The 18712-nt window shown below is 37.2% G+C and overlaps 1 protein-coding gene across 1 annotated transcript; it reads left to right on the top strand.

Moving 5' to 3' along the window:
- The first annotated feature begins 2064 nt into the window (after positions 1 to 2064).
- LOC145204353 (H(+)/Cl(-) exchange transporter 7-like) lies at positions 2065 to 15335 on the top strand. Its single transcript, XM_080076865.1, has 18 exons — positions 2065 to 2364; positions 2562 to 2603; positions 2716 to 2781; positions 3001 to 3133; positions 4253 to 4362; positions 4951 to 5094; positions 6014 to 6149; positions 7453 to 7559; positions 8199 to 8361; positions 8800 to 8996; positions 9641 to 9734; positions 10028 to 10104; positions 10254 to 10401; positions 10913 to 11126; positions 11842 to 12016; positions 12582 to 12749; positions 13027 to 13107; positions 13372 to 15335. The coding sequence occupies exons 1-18, from the start codon at positions 2158 to 2160 to the stop codon at positions 13432 to 13434; spliced, it is 2325 nt and encodes a 774-aa protein (XP_079932991.1). The 5' UTR covers positions 2065 to 2157; the 3' UTR covers positions 13435 to 15335.
- The last annotated feature ends 3377 nt before the right edge of the window (positions 15336 to 18712 follow it).

The raw sequence follows: 18712 nt of genomic DNA, 5'->3' as shown, positions 1-18712 counted from the left end.
CGACTGTGCACTGTAATTAAGAACGGCAGTATCAGTGTGTGCTTGCAGCTAATTGTGTGGTTTTGTAGCCTACTGAGTAACCGCAAATAGTCTAGACAATTTACCTTGAGACTACAAAAGTGGTCTACAGCCATAGGTAGGACACTGAACATGTTTTTGCCTCTGGTCTTGGGTTTGACTGAAAGAAAATTTGTCCCTTCACATGACTTTGCATTGCATTGATAATCGCCGACTGATTAATTATCAGGCTAAATACACCAGACTTGGACAACTAGATTTTTTTTCGGTTTTTCAAATTAGATTAGAATTAAAATTAGAGCATCTCCTTTTTTTGCAAATTAGATTAGAATTAGAATTAGAATTTTCTCAAAATCTAGAAATTAAACTAGAATTCAAACTAGAATTAGATTTAAGCCAATCAACTTTAGTTTGTTTCAAATTTAAACTTGTAGATTTGCACATTTAAAACAATACGATTCGGTGCGTCTAAAACGTGTTTAAACGGAGCTGAGTGCCAAATTTCACTGATAAACGTGTTTCAGTGATGTAGTTTGGTCTTGTTAATTGGATGGTTTTGTGCGTTATGGTTAAAAAATGCATGCTCAGATCACATGCCTAAAAGTGCCGTTGGACAAACTAGCAATTTTGGGAAAACTGTGAATTAGATTAGAATTAGAATTGGAGCTTACTCGATAATTCTAAATTAGATTAGAACTACAATTACCGCCATTTTGCTCTAATTTGCTCAACTAGACAACTAGAATTATCTAGTTGTCCAAGTCTGAAATACACTGAACCATTTTTGAGAAGTTATATCGCAGGTAGGCTAAATATCCCAATTGTAATGTTCACAAAGAAAATATAAAGACACATATTTAGACTACAGTTCTGTGGTAATAGCTACTTCTTCGAGCTGCACAAACCAACTTATTGCCAATTACTCGACTCCCTTTTCTGGAAAACTCTTTCAATCTGACAATTTAGGAGTTTTGACTAAACCCATGACCACAGAACAAACAAAACGTTGGCGCGCATAGATCCATCATACTTCAGGCTCACAAACTGTGGGACTAAACGGGTTTAAATTACGTTAGTCGCCTTGATAGCACCTGCGAACAATTTTGCTTCAACAAATATGAACGATGTTTTCAGAGATTTTACAGCAATAAATAAAAGAAAATTAAATGTCAGTTTGCCTACGATTTTGTTGCATAAACAAATGTTTGATGTTATGAGTGGGTGCTATGTCTTAAATAATTTTTAGTGTCTATTGGGCTATATTTTTCTAACAATTAACCGCAGATCAAACGGTTTCAAGACAACCGATTTTTGAGTTGCGCATCTTTTCCGCCGTATAGCGGTAAAAGCTATACGTTTCTACCGTCGATAAAATACACAAGATGTATTGTGTGGGACGGTTATTCAAGTTTATTTTTCACTTTTTGAAGTTTAACAAGCGTTGCAACCTTTTACACAAGTCTAGCCACAGATTGGCAATTGCGTTTTGGTGTTTAGAATGTTTTGTTTTCCCCTTTCACGAACAACTTCTCGAAGTATTTTCGTCATGTGATTAGTTGGGGGTTCCCCAACGTATGTGCAACTTTTTCACACAAGCGAGAGACTTTATTTAGCTGGTTTGGTTTGTTGTTTTGAACTTTAGAATTATTTGTGTAGTTATTTGGTAACAGAGACCATTTAATTGTGAAAAATTGTTCATTTTGAAAGCCACTACAAATCAGAACTGACTGGCAGTGCAATTTTATAGACAATTTTAAAGTAGTCCATATATATTTAGCAGCGCAAGCGCAGATTAGTTTAATCACAGTTGCAATTTCTGACATGTCTAATCAGTTTTTCAGTTTAATTAAGTTTCATCCTAAAGTAAATCATAATGTTTTTAAAATAAGTACTTTCAATCAGCAAGGGGCACAACCTCTCTTTTTAAACAAAAAAATAGTGGAAAAGTGTTTCTCAAGTGTAATATTATTATTTAAACAAAAACTTTATAATTACGGTTCTTGTGTAGTTTAATGTCTGTCTTGGTTATTGCATCTGCTCTTAATCTATGCTAAATAAAGTAGATGTTTTATTTTTAGCAACAAAGTCTCATCAACCGATGCTTAATTTGCTTTTACGAAGTAAGATTTAAATGCATATATGATGGATGTTGGAACGTCCACAACAGGGATAAACCATTCCCCAACTGGCAGCGAAAGTGACAATCTTTTGCACATTGGCAGTGAAGAAAATGTACATGAAGAGTTTAAATCAAGTGTTAGCAGTATCAGTCGTGGAAGTGGATTAAAATCAACGCACACTGTTTTTATTGACTCAAATCAATCAGTGAAAGAAGATGTTGATGATGTAAAAATAATGCGTTGTACTTTTTAATTACCCCTATATAGTAGAAATAAGTTAAAAGCCAGTACACTAAAGTTACTGTGTATGTTATGCAGTTTTAAACAATGGAATTGAAAAACATAAAATGCCAGCAGTTGTTCACATAGCTGGTTGATGCAGTTTTATGTTATTTGTCAATAACTTATCCTATATATTTGCAGGTTGCCAATGCTGTTCGACAAAGAAAAGCAGTGGATTTTGAGGTATTTGTTTCAAAGTGTTTGACATTAACTTGTCTCATAAAATTTCTGTTGTATTTTTGCTGAACTTTGGCATTTTAATCTGTGTTTGATAACTACTTGTCTTTCTTATCAGGCATTGGACTACGATAACATTGAAAATGAACTTCACATTGAAGAGGAGAGGAAAATGACTTACTCAGTAAGTTTTTTTCACTTTATCCTGTTAGAAATAAAAACACATAATGCATCTGCTTTTTAAGCACTTATTATAAATTAATCTAGCAGGTAGTATATTGCAGTATGTTACTTTTTGTATTGCCTAATGTTTTTTCCAGGTTTTAAAAGTTGCTAGAGCTACTAAACTTAGGTCAGTGAAATGGCATTTTACCATTAACAACGATCCTTCATCCTTATACAGGATTGGAAATGGATTCAGTTGCAGCGTTGGATAGTTTGTATGATGATCGGCATTTCCACTGGACTCATTGCTGTTGTGATAAACATCACCATCATGCAGCTTATGGACTTAAAAATGGCAGTGGTAGAGGAAGGTAAGACACTTTACATAGTTATTGGGCTGTGTTTAAAGCCCAAATGTGTCCACACAGATATTCTTCTCATAACCAATTTAACGTTTTTGCAACAGATAAAAAAATTCTAGGTTCAAACATTGAGAAATTGAATTTTTTGTGACAGTTTGGTACTCTTCATTTAAACGAAAATAATACTAGTTTAATCCTGGTCTGAAAAAATGATGTTTAAACCAGTGAGCAGCATTGTTTTGTTAGCGACAAAGAGGCTTAGTCATGGTAATGTGTGTTTTGCACAATATATATGGCCTTTGCATGTAATGTATATCTTTTAATATCTAATAGAAAATGGCAATGCTCACTTTAGTTGCTGCCTATTCTCAGTCACGTAGGATTTCCTTAAGGTGAAACCAGAAGTGTATCAATAACCTTAGCCCGTGTATTCACGTCATTTCACAGTGTATTGTCACAATAATTGATTGGGTGTAAGTTGACACTGGGCGACAAACTGTCCAGTTCGCTTGTTGATTGTGCGACCTAACATGTCATTGTCACGCCAGATGAAACAATAGAAACCGGCAACCCGCCCAGCAAAAGGTCAGTATAGGTCACAAAGGTATATGTCCGCGGAAAAATGTGTTGTGAGATTGTACACCATCTTGTCCTTTGAGACACTAAGGTCGCACACAATAGCCTTTCTGCCCTGTAACGATACCCAAAATCGCGTCATCGGTTTGAAACAAATGTTGCATACGACACGTGACACCGACAGGTTCCAAGTTATGACGCATGTCGCATTTTTTTCGCTCACGAAATTTCGACATCTAAATACTTATTCAGTGGAAAGCATGTCTCACATTTTGGATCAGATTTTACAAAAATGTCGTAAATCTAAACCGGAGTTCCATGCCAGGAAATCTTGTTTTAAGCCGGACTCAAAATAACATTAACATGTACTTTTATTTTTTCATGTCTAAAGTGGTAATACTTTGCAGTATTAAATATCTCACGTCTAAGCCAAAGTTCGTTAATATCTTCACGTTTCGGCAAAAAGCGTTATGAATAAAGCCAGATATTTTTTTTTCAACTGGCCTCGAAACAACATAAATTTCCAATTTATTAATCGTTGTTACTTTTCAGCTATCATTCGATGTGTGAAAGATAGATGTCTTTATGTTCCTCTACTACTGTGGATTGCGATGAATGTTGGAATCGTATCAATCGCTGCACTGTTGACTGTGTTTGTTGCGGTAAGATTCGTTGTTCGCATTTCTAAACTATTATAGTTCACCCCTTTCGTACGTGCATGGGTACACAACATAGGTCTTCCAACATACTCCAAAATGATTGTGTAAAAATTTATAATCCCATCGAAAAGTTCTTTTGCGATATGGTATGTGGTGATGCACCAAAGTCCTCGCCTAAAACGTTCGACCCGAAACGGCAAAATAATTTTGACAGAATACCTTATGGATATTTAAAAAAAAGTATGATGGTAAAGCAATTATATCCGTCCCTGGTATTGTACAACACGTTTGTATGAAGTATGCATAAACTACATTAAGTATAATTTACATTATATACAACATGCCTTGTATATTTGTTGAGACAATTAGTTATTACCTGAATACGATGACCAGTTGTGTGAAAATCTGTGAGTTAATTTCTAACATTAAAATCATTCGGGCTGAAAACTTAACATCGCCAAAGGGGCATATTCGGCCTAAATGCAACAGCCAACCGAAACTTCGGTGCATCGTTAGCACAAACCATCTCAAAACGACAAAAAACTATCAGATTTGTTTGTCAAAATTGTTAAACGACCGACTGTATTTCAGCCTGTAGCGGGCGGAAGCGGAATTCCTCAGATTAAGTGTTTCCTGAACGGAGTAAAAGTACCCGATGTAGTAAGACTCAAATCCTTGTTTGTCAAAGTGGTTGGAGTCGTCTGTTCTGTATCTGGGGGTCTCGCAGTCGGAAAGGTAGGTTGCTTTGAAGGACGTATAACGTTTTTTTACCCCGAATATGGTAACGTAAACCCAATGTACTGTATTTATGCTTTAATGCGCCCGAGCACTTTCACAAGCTTCTTAGGTACACCACGGACCACAGTAGGAAAGATTAGATATGTACTATGTGGCCGCAAACCAATGTATAACACATATTTTTTCCAACCTTACAATGTGTAAACAATGCGCAATTGCACAAGCACACAGCTTTTACATCTTTGGTTTAAACTCATGTGAAAATCTAGGTCATGTACCAGTTAAATTACTATGACTCTTGTGTTGTTTCTCAGTAGCGATTTTTAAACTTAACATAACGTAATCCGCCGTTTCAGTTTTAACAAGTGCTGATTGTGGCAGATTTAACAACATATTTAGCTGCATAATAAATGGTTTACGAACAACATGACGTTATAACGCGTAGCCTGTGTAATGTGCTGGGGTGTAGTTATAAGGTGCTTTTGTTTTAACTGATAGGTTTTTTAATAATTACTTGAATATATAGAGTGGCATTGGATTATATGACAAGAAGTTTGGTCCATTTAAGTTGTACACCATATCTTTATATAATAGCTTCAAAGTAAGTTTTTGTAGTTATCCGACTTACGCCAAATCAAAATCGTACAGACACATTGCGTTCAAATGTTAGAAATACTTGTCGTGGTTTACATAAAACATAAACATGGCCCAGGGTCTTATGCACTGTATTTCAATTACACCAAAAAAGTTGTTTCAAAACTGTTATGTTGTGAAATGCCGTTAAAGCAGAGAAACAAAGCAAAAAAATTGTATCATGTCCCTACAAATAAAACTGTGACAAACTTCATGTTAAAATCTAAACCTTGCGACAACACAACTGTACACAATAACATCATTGAGTCTGTTTCGTTTGCAGGAAGGTCCTATGATTCATTCGGGTGCCGTTTTAGCTGCCGGAATTTCACAAGGACGGTCGATAACGTTTCGACTGAAGACGCGATTCTTCAAACATTTCCGCAACGACAGGGAAAAGAGGGACTTCGTTTGCGCAGGTTTGTTCCAGGCGCTCTACAGCCCTTCCTATGACCGCTAACGGCGCTTTGGCAGTCTAAAAATATCCTAAATCCACTTTGTAATGAGAACAATTAACAAGGACTGTTCTTGAGACGTGAGGCTTAAACTTGCACCTGATACCACGACGCAAGGTCACACGTCTGTCAGAACGCTTGTAAGGCGAGAGTGTCCTATCTGGTTACAAATGAAACGTTGTAATTTTGTTCTAACTTTTTTTCACGTTTGAGGTAGAAATTTTTAAAATATTAAAAGTTAACTTTGAACCGGGTATCTCAAGAGGCCTTAGGGCCATTAATCTAAACCAGTGGTTCCCAACCGCCGGTCCGCGTAAATATTTTGCCGGTCCGCAAATTATCTTACTTTAAGCCAATCTACTTTTTAAAATGGAATAATAAGGCATATTGCAAAGTTGTTGGTGCCTGCGAAACTCATTTTACGCTTGGCTGTAAAACTGAGGTAAATTGTTTAATAAAGCTTTTGTGACGTTTATGATTGTTTTGTCATAAACTGTGTCTAGCATTCAACAATTTTTTGTTAAACAAAGTTATTCTTCGCTTTTGAGACGAGATTCATACCAGCAGCGAAACAACAGCAACCATCCCACTAACATTGATTTTGTGTGTAAATAGATTGGCGTTTTGTTGTTTGAGTTGATTGCCGTTTGGTTGTAATTTTTCGTCCTAAATATATAGGCTAAGACCAAACCTTGCATTATGTTGCGCAATGACAACTTTGGTGAACAAAAAGCTTACAAATATCTGTTGCATACGATCATTTGTTTCCGGTCCGTGGAATTTTGTTTTGCATATTACGTACAATTTTTCAGGTTAAATGCTACAAAACATTTTGCCCATATATCCCGGGGATGATAAACTAATTTAAGCGTTTTTATTGCTAAATATTTGTAGTTTTTTGAAGACCGGTCCGCGATAAAATTTTAGTTTTAAAAACGGTCCGCAGTGCAAAAAAGGTTGCCGACCCCTGATTTATGACATCATCTTTCTGTGACGTCACAGTTTGCAATTATTATAAGGGTTAAGTAAAATCCATCTGGTTCCCCTTAGGGGTAACGATCATAAAAAGGTTTAAAAGCAATGCCTTGGGGGGGTTGAATTTATTTGAAAATAACTATTTTGTGTGTGCGATATTATTGTTTTGATAATCTTGCGTCCACAGGAAAAGTACTGTTCCCAAATTAGTGAAATCCTGTGACAAATTTGTTGTAGCAAATCAGAAAATTGCAAACCCTTAAATATCAAAACAAAATCCGTCCCCACACAGGTGCAGCTGCAGGAGTATCAGCTGCGTTCGGAGCTCCTGTAGGCGGAGTTCTATTCAGTTTGGAGGAAGCAGCGAGTTTCTGGAACCAGGCACTTACTTGGAGAATCGTAAGTGGTTTTTCATACAGCTAGTATAGGTATACAACATTTGCAGATGTCCTAATTTCTCCCGGACAAATGTACTTGCAATTACCCCGTGCACAGCGTGGTTTATTCAGAGTTGCATGTCGGCTCTGGCGTTTCAGGTCGAGTTCGGCTTTGGGTTTAAATATTATGGGTTTGATTCGAGTCTGACATTTTTTGCCGCAATTTCACCAACTTTCAGACCGAATTGGGTTTCGTTTTTCAAAATCCGATTTTAGGCTAGTGTTTTCGGACTCTTGCCCCAATTACAGGCACATTCATTGGGTTACCTTTTCCCCCGACTAGCTTTTAAAGGTTAAATTACTTCCGATGAATCATTTTGTCTCTAATAGCCTACCATAGATAAAAACGATTATTTAAAAAATCTGTGTAAATGCTAACGATTTGAATTGATTTTGTACCAAAAAAATCAACTTACAGCTTAGTTTCTAACCCTTAAAAAACATATGTCCTAACTCTTTACCTGTCTACAAACCCACTCGCAGCAGTGCACTTCGAGCCACATATCGGTATTAACCAAAATTGTCCAAAGTGTGTTCATATGTTAGTATAGCTCTGTCCCTTTTCACACCCCTAACGATCGCTAACATTTTTGTCACGCAGTTTCTCTGTTCTATTCTGTCAAGTTACACGCTTAACTTGTGCATGAGCATTTACCACCATCACCCTGGAGACATGGCTTATCCTGGTCTGATCAACTTCGGCAAGTTTAGCGGAACTTACGAAGGGTTCGAGCTTCCAGTCTTCTTTGTCATGGGCGTTTTCGGTAAGCCTACAAGCTGTTTTCAACAAGCCCTTTGAAACATACAATACCTTGAATGTTTATCAATACTTAACTTTATGTAACCCTATTGTTGTTCTTTTACCAGTGTAACAGGCAAATTGTCCTTTCTTTATCAACTATATTCAGTAGGGGTCTAAAACACTGTTACGCAGTACGGCAAAAAAACACTCGTTTACTTCACCACCAAAACAAGTAACAAGTGTTAAGTGAAAGTGACATCGCAGATTGTGGCATTAGTACTGGTTACATGTCAAAGAAAAATAATAAAATGTCGCAATTATAATTGGTCTTAGTTTGGATGTTTTTGCAGTTACTCCTAAAAACGAGCAATTTACACATGATTTGCACCTCTACCCTGAAGTGACCTCATGTCTAACGTTTGACCGTTATTAACCCGGAGGAAACCCTTTTTTTCTGCAGGTGGATTGTCAGGTGCAGCATTCATTGCAATCAACCACAAGATCACCGTATACCGGATCAAGTATCTTACAGCGAGATTTATAAAAGTCATTGAAGTTCTCATTGTGTCCGCGATCTCGGCTACCATCGCTTTTGTCATGATTTACCTCAACACTGACTGCAAACCACTGGGGGAAGACCCTAACGTGGAACTGCAGGTGGGTTTATGAATGGCAGCGTGGCAATAATTTTTGTGACAAGTGGTTCTCGACGTTTTGTAAAATGTTTGCACAACAGTGTTAAGATGCGGATTTGGAAACTAACTGATAACAACAACAGAGATTGTTTTTGTAACAAAATTTTGTTTTTGATAAAAAAAAATTGTTTTTGATAAAGAAAAATTTGTGTTCCTAACCAGATTCTGGTTTACTCCACAAACTTCCCACGCTATTAATTAACATAATTTAGCCTGAACCCGAAAGTCTAACCGTGAAACCCGACGTGAACCTTATTATTTTTGAAAGAAAGTCCGAATTGGGCCCTAAAGTTATGTTGATATAGCGGTACCAATCGCAAGGCTAAACCATATTTAAACGACAGAAATCGTGCACACAGTTGTGTGATGGTTGTTATCTTGGGGTATTTCAAGTTCTATTGGACATTAATTGTAAGGTTTGGGTGCAAATAGTTTTTTTTGCACGATAGTGTATAGACTGTAGACGTAACAGCATGACTTCCTGAAGTGTCTTGCACCAAATGTCCTAGAACCAATGAGTATTTGTTTTTTGGCTTGTGCGAAAGAAAATTCCGTCTAGGCCAATTGAATACACCAAGGCCAACTTAAAATTATTTTTTGTCGTAGTTTATGTGTAACGACGGACAATACAACACAATGGGAACTCTGTTCTTCACAACACCAGAAGAGGGAGTCAAGAGTTTGTTTCACGACCAGTTGGGTAAGATTTTTTCTGCGTGGATGCCCTTTATGTCATTGTCGAAAGATGACCGCTTGAATTTGAATAATTTCGATTTAAATGCAACGTTGTGTGAGAGCATCCATTTTTAAACTTTGTAATGAAATTTCCTAAAAATATTTTTCTCAAGCATATGATTTATAATATTTTAAAAATGTTTGATTTTTGCAATGGTTTCTGACTAACATATGTTTTGTAAAATTACTCATAAAAAATCTAGTGTGTATATATAAAAAATGTATTCCCGCGATAAATGATTTGAAATATTTTAACAGGATCGATTCAGCCAGCTACTATTATCATGTTTGTGGTACCTTACTTCTTTCTCAGTTGCTGGACGTACGGGTTGCAGGTATTATATACTTTTATTGGCTTTATACAGCGGTGTTCAAATTCTACAAAAGTGGTGTCTTACACTGTTTGTAAAGCAAAAAAATGTACACAAGTCGTTCAAAATGAAGTGTTAGATTAGGTAGCAGTTAAGGACATTATTGTGTAAAGGTACCAAGCGGACTTTTCATCCCTTCCCTGTTGATTGGAGCGGCATGGGGTCGTTTGGTCGGAATCTGTATGAATGCGATTTGCCCAGATTGTGATTGGACACAGGATATGTCGAAATACGCGCTCATTGGTGCAGCAGCACAACTTGGTAGGTGGACCCAGGTTTTTTGTTTTGTTGCTGATAAGGTACTTTATATTGAATAAGGAACTGTCTTGGTCTCCAAGCATTTTTCCGTCTTCAAGTTGAGACGTTAGTGAATTTTTAACGAAGAATGTGGTTTGCGTCAGGTTAAGAATATAAGGTCACTGTAAACGAGTAATATTTTGTAATAATTGAACAACTTTGCATGTGTATGAGCCATACGTTTATACCGACAGAAACAAATAATTTGATGTCTGAAAGTACTCACAGTGTGGGACCCCGTATATGAGATGTAATCAATTATAATAAAATTTGTTTAGAGTAGACTTTTTTAAATCGAAAACATCAATGTAATGATTCCCACCGTTTTACTTCAGTAATACTCATTCGAAACCAAATTAAACCCAATAGAATAGCAAGTCTTTCCCTATACACGTTAACCACCCAATATCCGAACGCGTTAATGTACAACAATATATGTTTTTACCTACACTTTCTAATATATTGTACCTTACAGGTGGGACAGTTCGTATGACTATCAGTCTTACCGTCATTTTGATAGAAGCCACTGGTAACATAACATACAGTCTTCCACTTATGACTGTTCTTCTTGTGGCGAAGTGGGTAGGAGATTTGTTTAACAAGGGGATATACGACATGCATGTTCATCTTGCACGAGTACCGATCCTCGAATGGGAACCACCCCCGCTATCGACCAATATCCACGCAAGGTTACAATTGTTTAACATTTTTTGTGTTTTTTGGCACTAAATGAAAATAGTTTAGCGGGCTACAATGCATTTAAAATTAAAACGTCTCTGTCGGCCGTAGGTTACGTACTAGGGCCCCTCTCGGGAATGTTTCTAAGGGGTCTCCCGGCAAAATTAGCCTTCATTCCCAAATTCCGGGAAATATATTTTAAATTTCCGGGAAAACGACTCTCTAGCAAAGTTAGAAAGCGTTTTTAAACGAGATCGTAATTTTTTGGCAAAAATGATAATGCATAATTTATTTTTCGTAATTCACGAAACTTGTTGCTAAGTAAGATTACAATGTTTTAATCGACAAAATCATGCTTAATAAGATGTCTGCAGCAAAAATAAACTAGTTTTCGTCACCGCAATGACAAAATTAACCACGAAAAAAAGTCAATTTTTTTGGGTCGGGATACCGGAAAAAAATATGTCATAAAGTAGCCTATACAATTACAAAATCCATCCAGGAAATAGAGGAACCCTGTATCGCACCGCTGAATTACGTCATGACGTAAAAATGAACAAAAGTATCGATGCTTACAACGGATGTGTTCAGCATAAAGCAAAAAAGATGTTGGTAGCCACTGGTGTAGGTTACTTGGGTACTTTTCGCCTTAGCTCTTTCATAAACCTGCTTTAAATCAACAAACAGGTTAACAATGCAAGTTTTAATGCTTTGAGTCTTATGTAGGGAAGTGATGGGAAAACCGGCTGTTACTTTGAAGGAAGTTTCGCTTGTGTCTGATGTGTGTTCCGTTTTATCCGACCCCAGGAATTGCCACAGTGGTTATCCAGTAACTGACAGTGAAGGAAAGTTTCGTGGTTTGGTGCTCAGGACGCAATTACTTATCTTACTTAAACACAAGGTATGTACTTTGTTTCAGGTTTTATTCGAACAGTCTTATTTGCTTACAAAAGTGAAGTAAAAATTCATAGTCGGTAAATCAAGTAGAAATTGCTGAAGCCGTTTTCAGTAGGGGAAAATGAGGCGTTTTATCGTACCTGCAGTCGGCGACTAATGTGAATTTTTAGTCCTGTTTTGTAATATGTGTTCAATTACTATGTCTCACTGAAACATTCACAAACATAATGCTTTCACGTCGCTTTCAGGTGAATTCACAGTTCATATTGTCATGGAGACAATTATGATGGTATTTGGCTTATAAAGAGTTACGTAAAACAAGTTCTTTGCACGATAAGTTTCGGTTTTTAAACTTAGTGTGACAAAGGACTAAAGTTGAAGAAATATTTAGGCCTCCGTTCTTATTTGTGTTATGTACCGCTGTGATAATTTTTCTGTAATAATTCCTGTAAAATGTATTTTTGCAACTTTAAAAAATTGTGGGGTATCTAAAACTTTTTAGAACGGTGGCTATTGAACTACTGCAAGTTGGCCAAAGTTTCAAGTACTATTATTTCATACTTCTACAGACATTTGTTGAGCGCAGTGCACCGGGCGAGCGGTTGAAGTTGAGCGTATTTCGTGACACTTATCCTCGCTATTTCCCATTGTCTATCGTAAATGTGAGTTCTGAAGAAGAGCAATGTCATATTGATCTGCGACCTTACCTGAATCCTGCGCCATATACCGTTTACGAGGTAACATGTTTGCAGTTTTGTTTGCTACTTGTATCAATTTGCAGTAGGTCGTACAAATTTGTGTTTATTCGCTAGGTGATTGCTTTTGTGTTCAGGCAGCTATTTTTTAGTAGTGAGGGAAAAGTTCTGCACGGAAATTGTACTATTGAATCTAACAGTAAACAAAAAATAAATAAGCTTTGCATCATCTTGAAATACTTTCTGTACATTTTGATCTTACCGTTTTGTTGCAACCTTCAACATTTTCAAACAACCTTACACTTTTTGTTTTCTTTAGCATGCGTCGCTGCCAAAAATATTCCACCTCTTTCGAGCTCTAGGACTTCGCCACTTGGTGGTGCTGAACGACGACTTTAAGGTGAATACGAAATTTCACACTTATACTATTACTGCGTATTTACCATATTATTTCCCAACTACTTGGTCGCCGAGTTAAACATTAAAAAAACGAACGAATCTGGTTAATTGCATTAAAAAATCTTGGCAATTTGTTTATGCAGTTAACCGGATTTGTCTAATATCCGATTAACCGGATTCGAATATATGCAATAATGTTTCGATTTTTTGCTAGGAATATGCATATTTTTGTTACCAATTCATTGATCATGTTTTCCCATTTCAGGTGGTTGGCATAGTAACCAGAAAGGATATTTGGAAGTGGGGACACCATCCAAAAGACATGTGAAAAGGCCCAATACTTAAGTTACGCAAACCAGCGGAATTTTTGGACGCAAAACCTTGCCACACGAGGTCATAGTGGAGCTATGTGTTTTCTTTAGTGACATTGGCTTTTGCCTTCCTTATTCTTCACACACTGTTTTTAAATGTTAGTTGGTTTTTGTTGTTGTCAGTATGGCACAGATATGTCCTCGTTGACTGCACAGATCTCGTTTGGAAAACCTTTTTAGGCTCTTATGTAGAAAGTTATACTGTTGTGTTTGGGCAGACTCAACATTTTACGGTTACATGACCACTGTGATCGTTCTGTGCACAGTTGTATGTTTTCCCAGACGTCAGTTATTGAAAGTAGGAAACCCTGTACGTTAACATAGATGTACATTTTAAATACAAAATACCCGTAGCCTACTTGCTTCGTACATCGATACTGACGCCTTTGTTTAGCAGCGCTTGTTGCTAATTGTCAAACAGAGCCATAACATACAATGGCTTTATATATTACCCTGCGTTTTGACTACGGGACACAAAAGCCAGTTGCTTCTTTGCCTTTCGCAGCGCTTGTATATCCACCATACAATTTGAACTCCAAATTTTAAGCTCACCTACACAAACTTTTGCTTTCCACCAAGCGTGTCCGTTGCGCATTAAAGCGTGGCGCACGACTGGTATTGGCATTTCGCTTTCATATGGTCTCTCTTGTGTAACGAACCATTGGTACGGTCAATCTCCATTTCATTGCAGCAATTCGTCTCGTTTTAAGTGTAAGTAAGTGGCACAGCAAAACGTTTTAATTGTCAATTAAGGTGCTATTAACCAAGCGTCGTTTTAATTTTACTTTATGCGTAAACTTATAGGCCTACTATTGAATAAGTTTGCAAACCCATTGACCATAGTCATGAAATCCAAAAATACTTTCGCTTTGTCATTTGTTCTCGTTATGTTTTTACATGTATTTTAACGGGAAAAACATTTTATGGTTTATATGCATTTAAAAGATCCAAACATTAAGCAAAGTCAGAACTGCAAGTTTTTAACCCTTAAAGGCATGTTTGCAAAGGGGATTTCCTCAATAGTCTTAAATTCCAAATATATTTTGCAAACCTCTTGCAAAAAAAGTTCGCTTCATATGACCTGTGCGGAATTTCATATTTTTAACTTCTTCACTCCATGACGCGGTTCCCTCGTTTCTGATTGGTACGGCGTGGTCACGCACGAGTGCCCACCACGGTACGCCAGAGTCGCAGTTTCTTCATTTCATCCTATATTACACTGTGTTTTGCCTTTTCGAAACAACGCGAAAAATCTAGCGGCTGTTAAATTGCGTGTAGCCTACATGTGCATTGGAATTGATTTTAACCCATATCTGGTTTATCTCATACAATTTGGTACTTTCCAAGCCTGTTGACTGTTTTTAGCCGACACCAAGTGTTTTTGTGCCAGCACCGAAGGACTTTCCCAGTTTTTCAAGTATGCCTAAGCTGGCTATGATACAGTCAGTATATGCCTTATCTAAGGTATGCCATAATATCCTTTAGAACCGAATGACCCAGTCGTGGTTTTTTATCACCCGGCAATTTACCGGTAGCCTCACCCAATCGTGTTGTTCGTGTGCTTCTAGGCGTAAAACCTCCAAACGCAGTCAACACAGCGTAACGACGATGGCTCAGAATTCCACTGCATTTACCCTATTATGCTTCCAAAACCCTATCTTCGCTTTTACCACTGTGTCTTTATCCACTCGCAACTTTATAACTCTTTGATCTGCCTATGCTGACGCGCTTTGTAGTAAATTCGGCTTGTGCTGTTTTTAAGCAAGGTTGGATGATGCCAGCCCTTTTAACTGTGTTGTATGTGCGTACGATCAACTGTACTGTGAATAAATGGTGGCGGTTTGATCCTTCCCAACTATATGAACCTTAGCTGTATGTTAATTACCTTGCTTATTGAGTTTCGAACTATTCCACTTCAATGATCTAGCAATGACTCCAGCCGAATGCAAGAAGATTCAGATACAACACACCTTTTCCGTGTAGATGATTCAATTGATTTTGAGCGGCATATTCTGTCTGACATGCCCACATAACGACTGTGACTTATCACTATGAATATACACCTATTGCAGACCAATTTGGTATGAAAAAATTTCAATATACTTTTGTTGATTCACATTTGAATGTATCAAGATTAGTTTTTTTGTTTATTGACAGCGGATGTCAAACCTCTGAATTTAATGACACTGCGCCGAGTGTTTTGAAATACTGCAGGTGTTTAGAGATATGAGTTTAGAAAAAATATTATGGAATAAAGAAGGAGTTCGAATGTACTACCCTTTTTTCAGGGCATGTGGGAATGAAAGGGTGAAAACAAATCTGTGCATTGTTAGTTGTTTCAATTTCAAGGAAAACATATTGTTGTTTGGCTGTGATTCTTGCAGCGGCGTTCAAATGTCATTGAAGGAAATTCCCCTGGGAGTGTATGTCAGTATCCACGTTTAAGTTGGTCATGACAAATTGTAACACACATGCCAATTACAGACACTATGTTCAACAAATATTTTCATGTCGGTAAACATCTCCCGCCAGTGCGAAACCTTTTCGCGTTGGTTTCACTTCCTATAGAGACCTAGAGTCTGTGGAGGCAGTATTCCTGTGTGATAACAGTTACCCTGACTCATAACAAACCTTTCAACACAACCGATGTTCATCTTTAGCGCACTTTTCGCGATGGGGCATGAATATAAACTGCCATAACATTCTGAAAACCTTTAACTGTGAGGGTAAAAACTTGTACTTAGTAGCTGTAAAAGTTAGACACACATTCATGTTACTTAAACGGCCAGAAAGCCTAGTTTTGCTCGGGCACTATTTCACTAACGATGACAGATGTTTCGGTTAAAACGGCTGCGCAACAAAATGCCCACGTTTTATTCTACATCACTGGCAATTTTGTAATGGTAAAGCTACTCTTCAAGTCCATATAGCCTACCAAGTAGTAGCATTTTGTAAAGTAGTTCATAAACTTATCGTGTTGGCGATTGGTTAGTGTAGGTGCCGAATTACTTTTTGTATTTCAAACATGTTTAACTATACACTTTGAATTCAGACTATAGCCAGCCGGTTTTCGTGTTTTGCCCATTAGTTGAAGCTTTCAACAAAACAATAAATGCCATCAAACTCAATCAAATGTAATCTATCCGCTATCACTTGGATTATCGCGTCAACTTAATCAAATTTACTCTTTGTGGAAATATATCGTGACAATACCGTTAAGGCGTGCCCCCACCAATACCGGCTTCAAATATTTGACGCCAACCAGTAACTTTAACTCATATCGTAACCGGTAACCTAGTATTGTTAACAATAGGTCGTATAGTGAGTAGAATAGGCGTACCCTTGACGTTTCGGCAAAACCAATGTCCCGCTTTACTGAAAAGTCAATACACTTAACTATTCACTGTACGTGAATGGAAAGCAGTTCACCATCACGCAATAACCATGGAATGCAGGAAATTTAGCGTGCGGTGCACATGAAGGGAGAATTTAATCAACAGCACTGGTTTTTAGAATTTCCCCAAGTGTTTTGTTAAAGCTTGTGCCAAACATGGGTCCAACATATAATTGGTTTAGTTTTACACCCATACTAAGGTCGTTTTATCTTCCGTATTAAATATACGCTGTTTTGAGTACGGTTGCAAACAAGAGTTCCACTGAACCCCTGTGGTGCTTAAAGGAAGTAAAATAAGGGATTCGAACTTTGGAGTAGCTCATTGAATAATACAGAGGTTTAAAGGATAAGCACAACCTGTGGCACGAATCCAAACTGCCATAAGATTTTGAATTGCAAACCACAGAAGTAAAATATTTCAGAGAAATATCAATCCAATGCACACAACACACCAATTCGTTGCAATACATGTTTTATTGCTGCAAGCATCCCAGTCTTTACATTTACTTAAAGCCCTTTATAGCATTTACGTTTATCCGTCAAACACTTGTTCAATGGTTGAATATATTGAAATTAATGTTTAACATGGAAATTTTGTGCTTGTGTTTGCAAAAAATGCAATGGAAAATATTATTGATTGATTGTGATTCTTGCAACAGGGTTACAGCAGCGCGCAAATGACAGTGAAGGAAGTACCATAAACCATTTTAGGCTCTTATATTGATACTTCCGCGTCATATAGCCTACCGACAGCCAGATTTTAATTTGCACAAAAAACAACAACATAATTAAATGAAATTGAAATTTTTGTATGCTCAAGAAAGATATCAAGCTATAGCTTTCATAAAATTCTGTTAATCGTAGAATATTGTAAGTCAGAGAAGCAAGCTGACCTCAAATAAGACCAGAAGTACAAACCCTAAACCCAACAAAACCAAAGCCCTAATTAGGCCCGGAACCTGGTGAAATTGGGGCAAAAATGAGGCCGAGTGTGAAATCAGGCCTGAATAATAATCCTATACTTTTCAAGCCCAAACTCGGTTCGACATACATCCCTAATGTATATGCTGAACCGTTTTATCCAAAAGAGTTCCGGAACTGATCAGTTACGCAAAGCAATCAGTCTTGGACTTGAAATATGGGATCATATTCCCAAGTACACAAGAATGAAAGACCGCAATGCAAATATTACCCAAGTTAAACACACATTGTGTGTGTATTGAGAGAACTGCGTATTCCAACTCATATATATTTCAACTCCATTCCAACGACATAAATACGTTTCGGAAGAGTCATATCTTTTAACGATGAACGTCAAAGGACAACTCCCGTAGCTTTACTTCCGTGTTTCGTTTCGATGTTCGGTAAATAACACGTCAACCAGTGCGCCCGGTAAACCATTAACTGAACCGAACACAATCTCATCATTTTACAGTGTGTCAGCACATCTTGCCTTGTTTACAGGTTACGATTGGAATTCTCGAGATGTGGGTGTGTTCTGTGCTAAACACTGTTGACATACTGGATGCGAGGGAATGATTTTGAAATGAAAGTAGTTACAACTGGATAAACACATTGACAAGCCTTAACCCCAATTGCGCATATTTTCTTGGTTGTGTTTCAACATTTTAAGATCAAAATGTTGTTTACTTGTATTTCTTCATGCTTATTACATGAGATTACAATGAACCAAAATTTAACCAGATGGTTTTTATCGAAAAAGTAAGATAAACCTCTGAAGGATAAAAATCATACTAAGTGAGTATTTCAGCTTCTCTTGGACATTACTGACCAAAGCTACATGCCCACGTTTTGGTGTTCTAACTAAAGTGACAACATTA

Source organism: Phallusia mammillata, chromosome 8, assembly GCF_965637545.1.
Source record: "Phallusia mammillata chromosome 8, kaPhaMamm4.hap1.1, whole genome shotgun sequence".
In the NCBI taxonomy this organism is placed as follows: domain Eukaryota; kingdom Metazoa; phylum Chordata; class Ascidiacea; order Phlebobranchia; family Ascidiidae; genus Phallusia; species Phallusia mammillata.
Note: the sequence above shows the minus strand (reverse complement) of the source record. Positions and strands in the feature narration are given on the sequence as shown.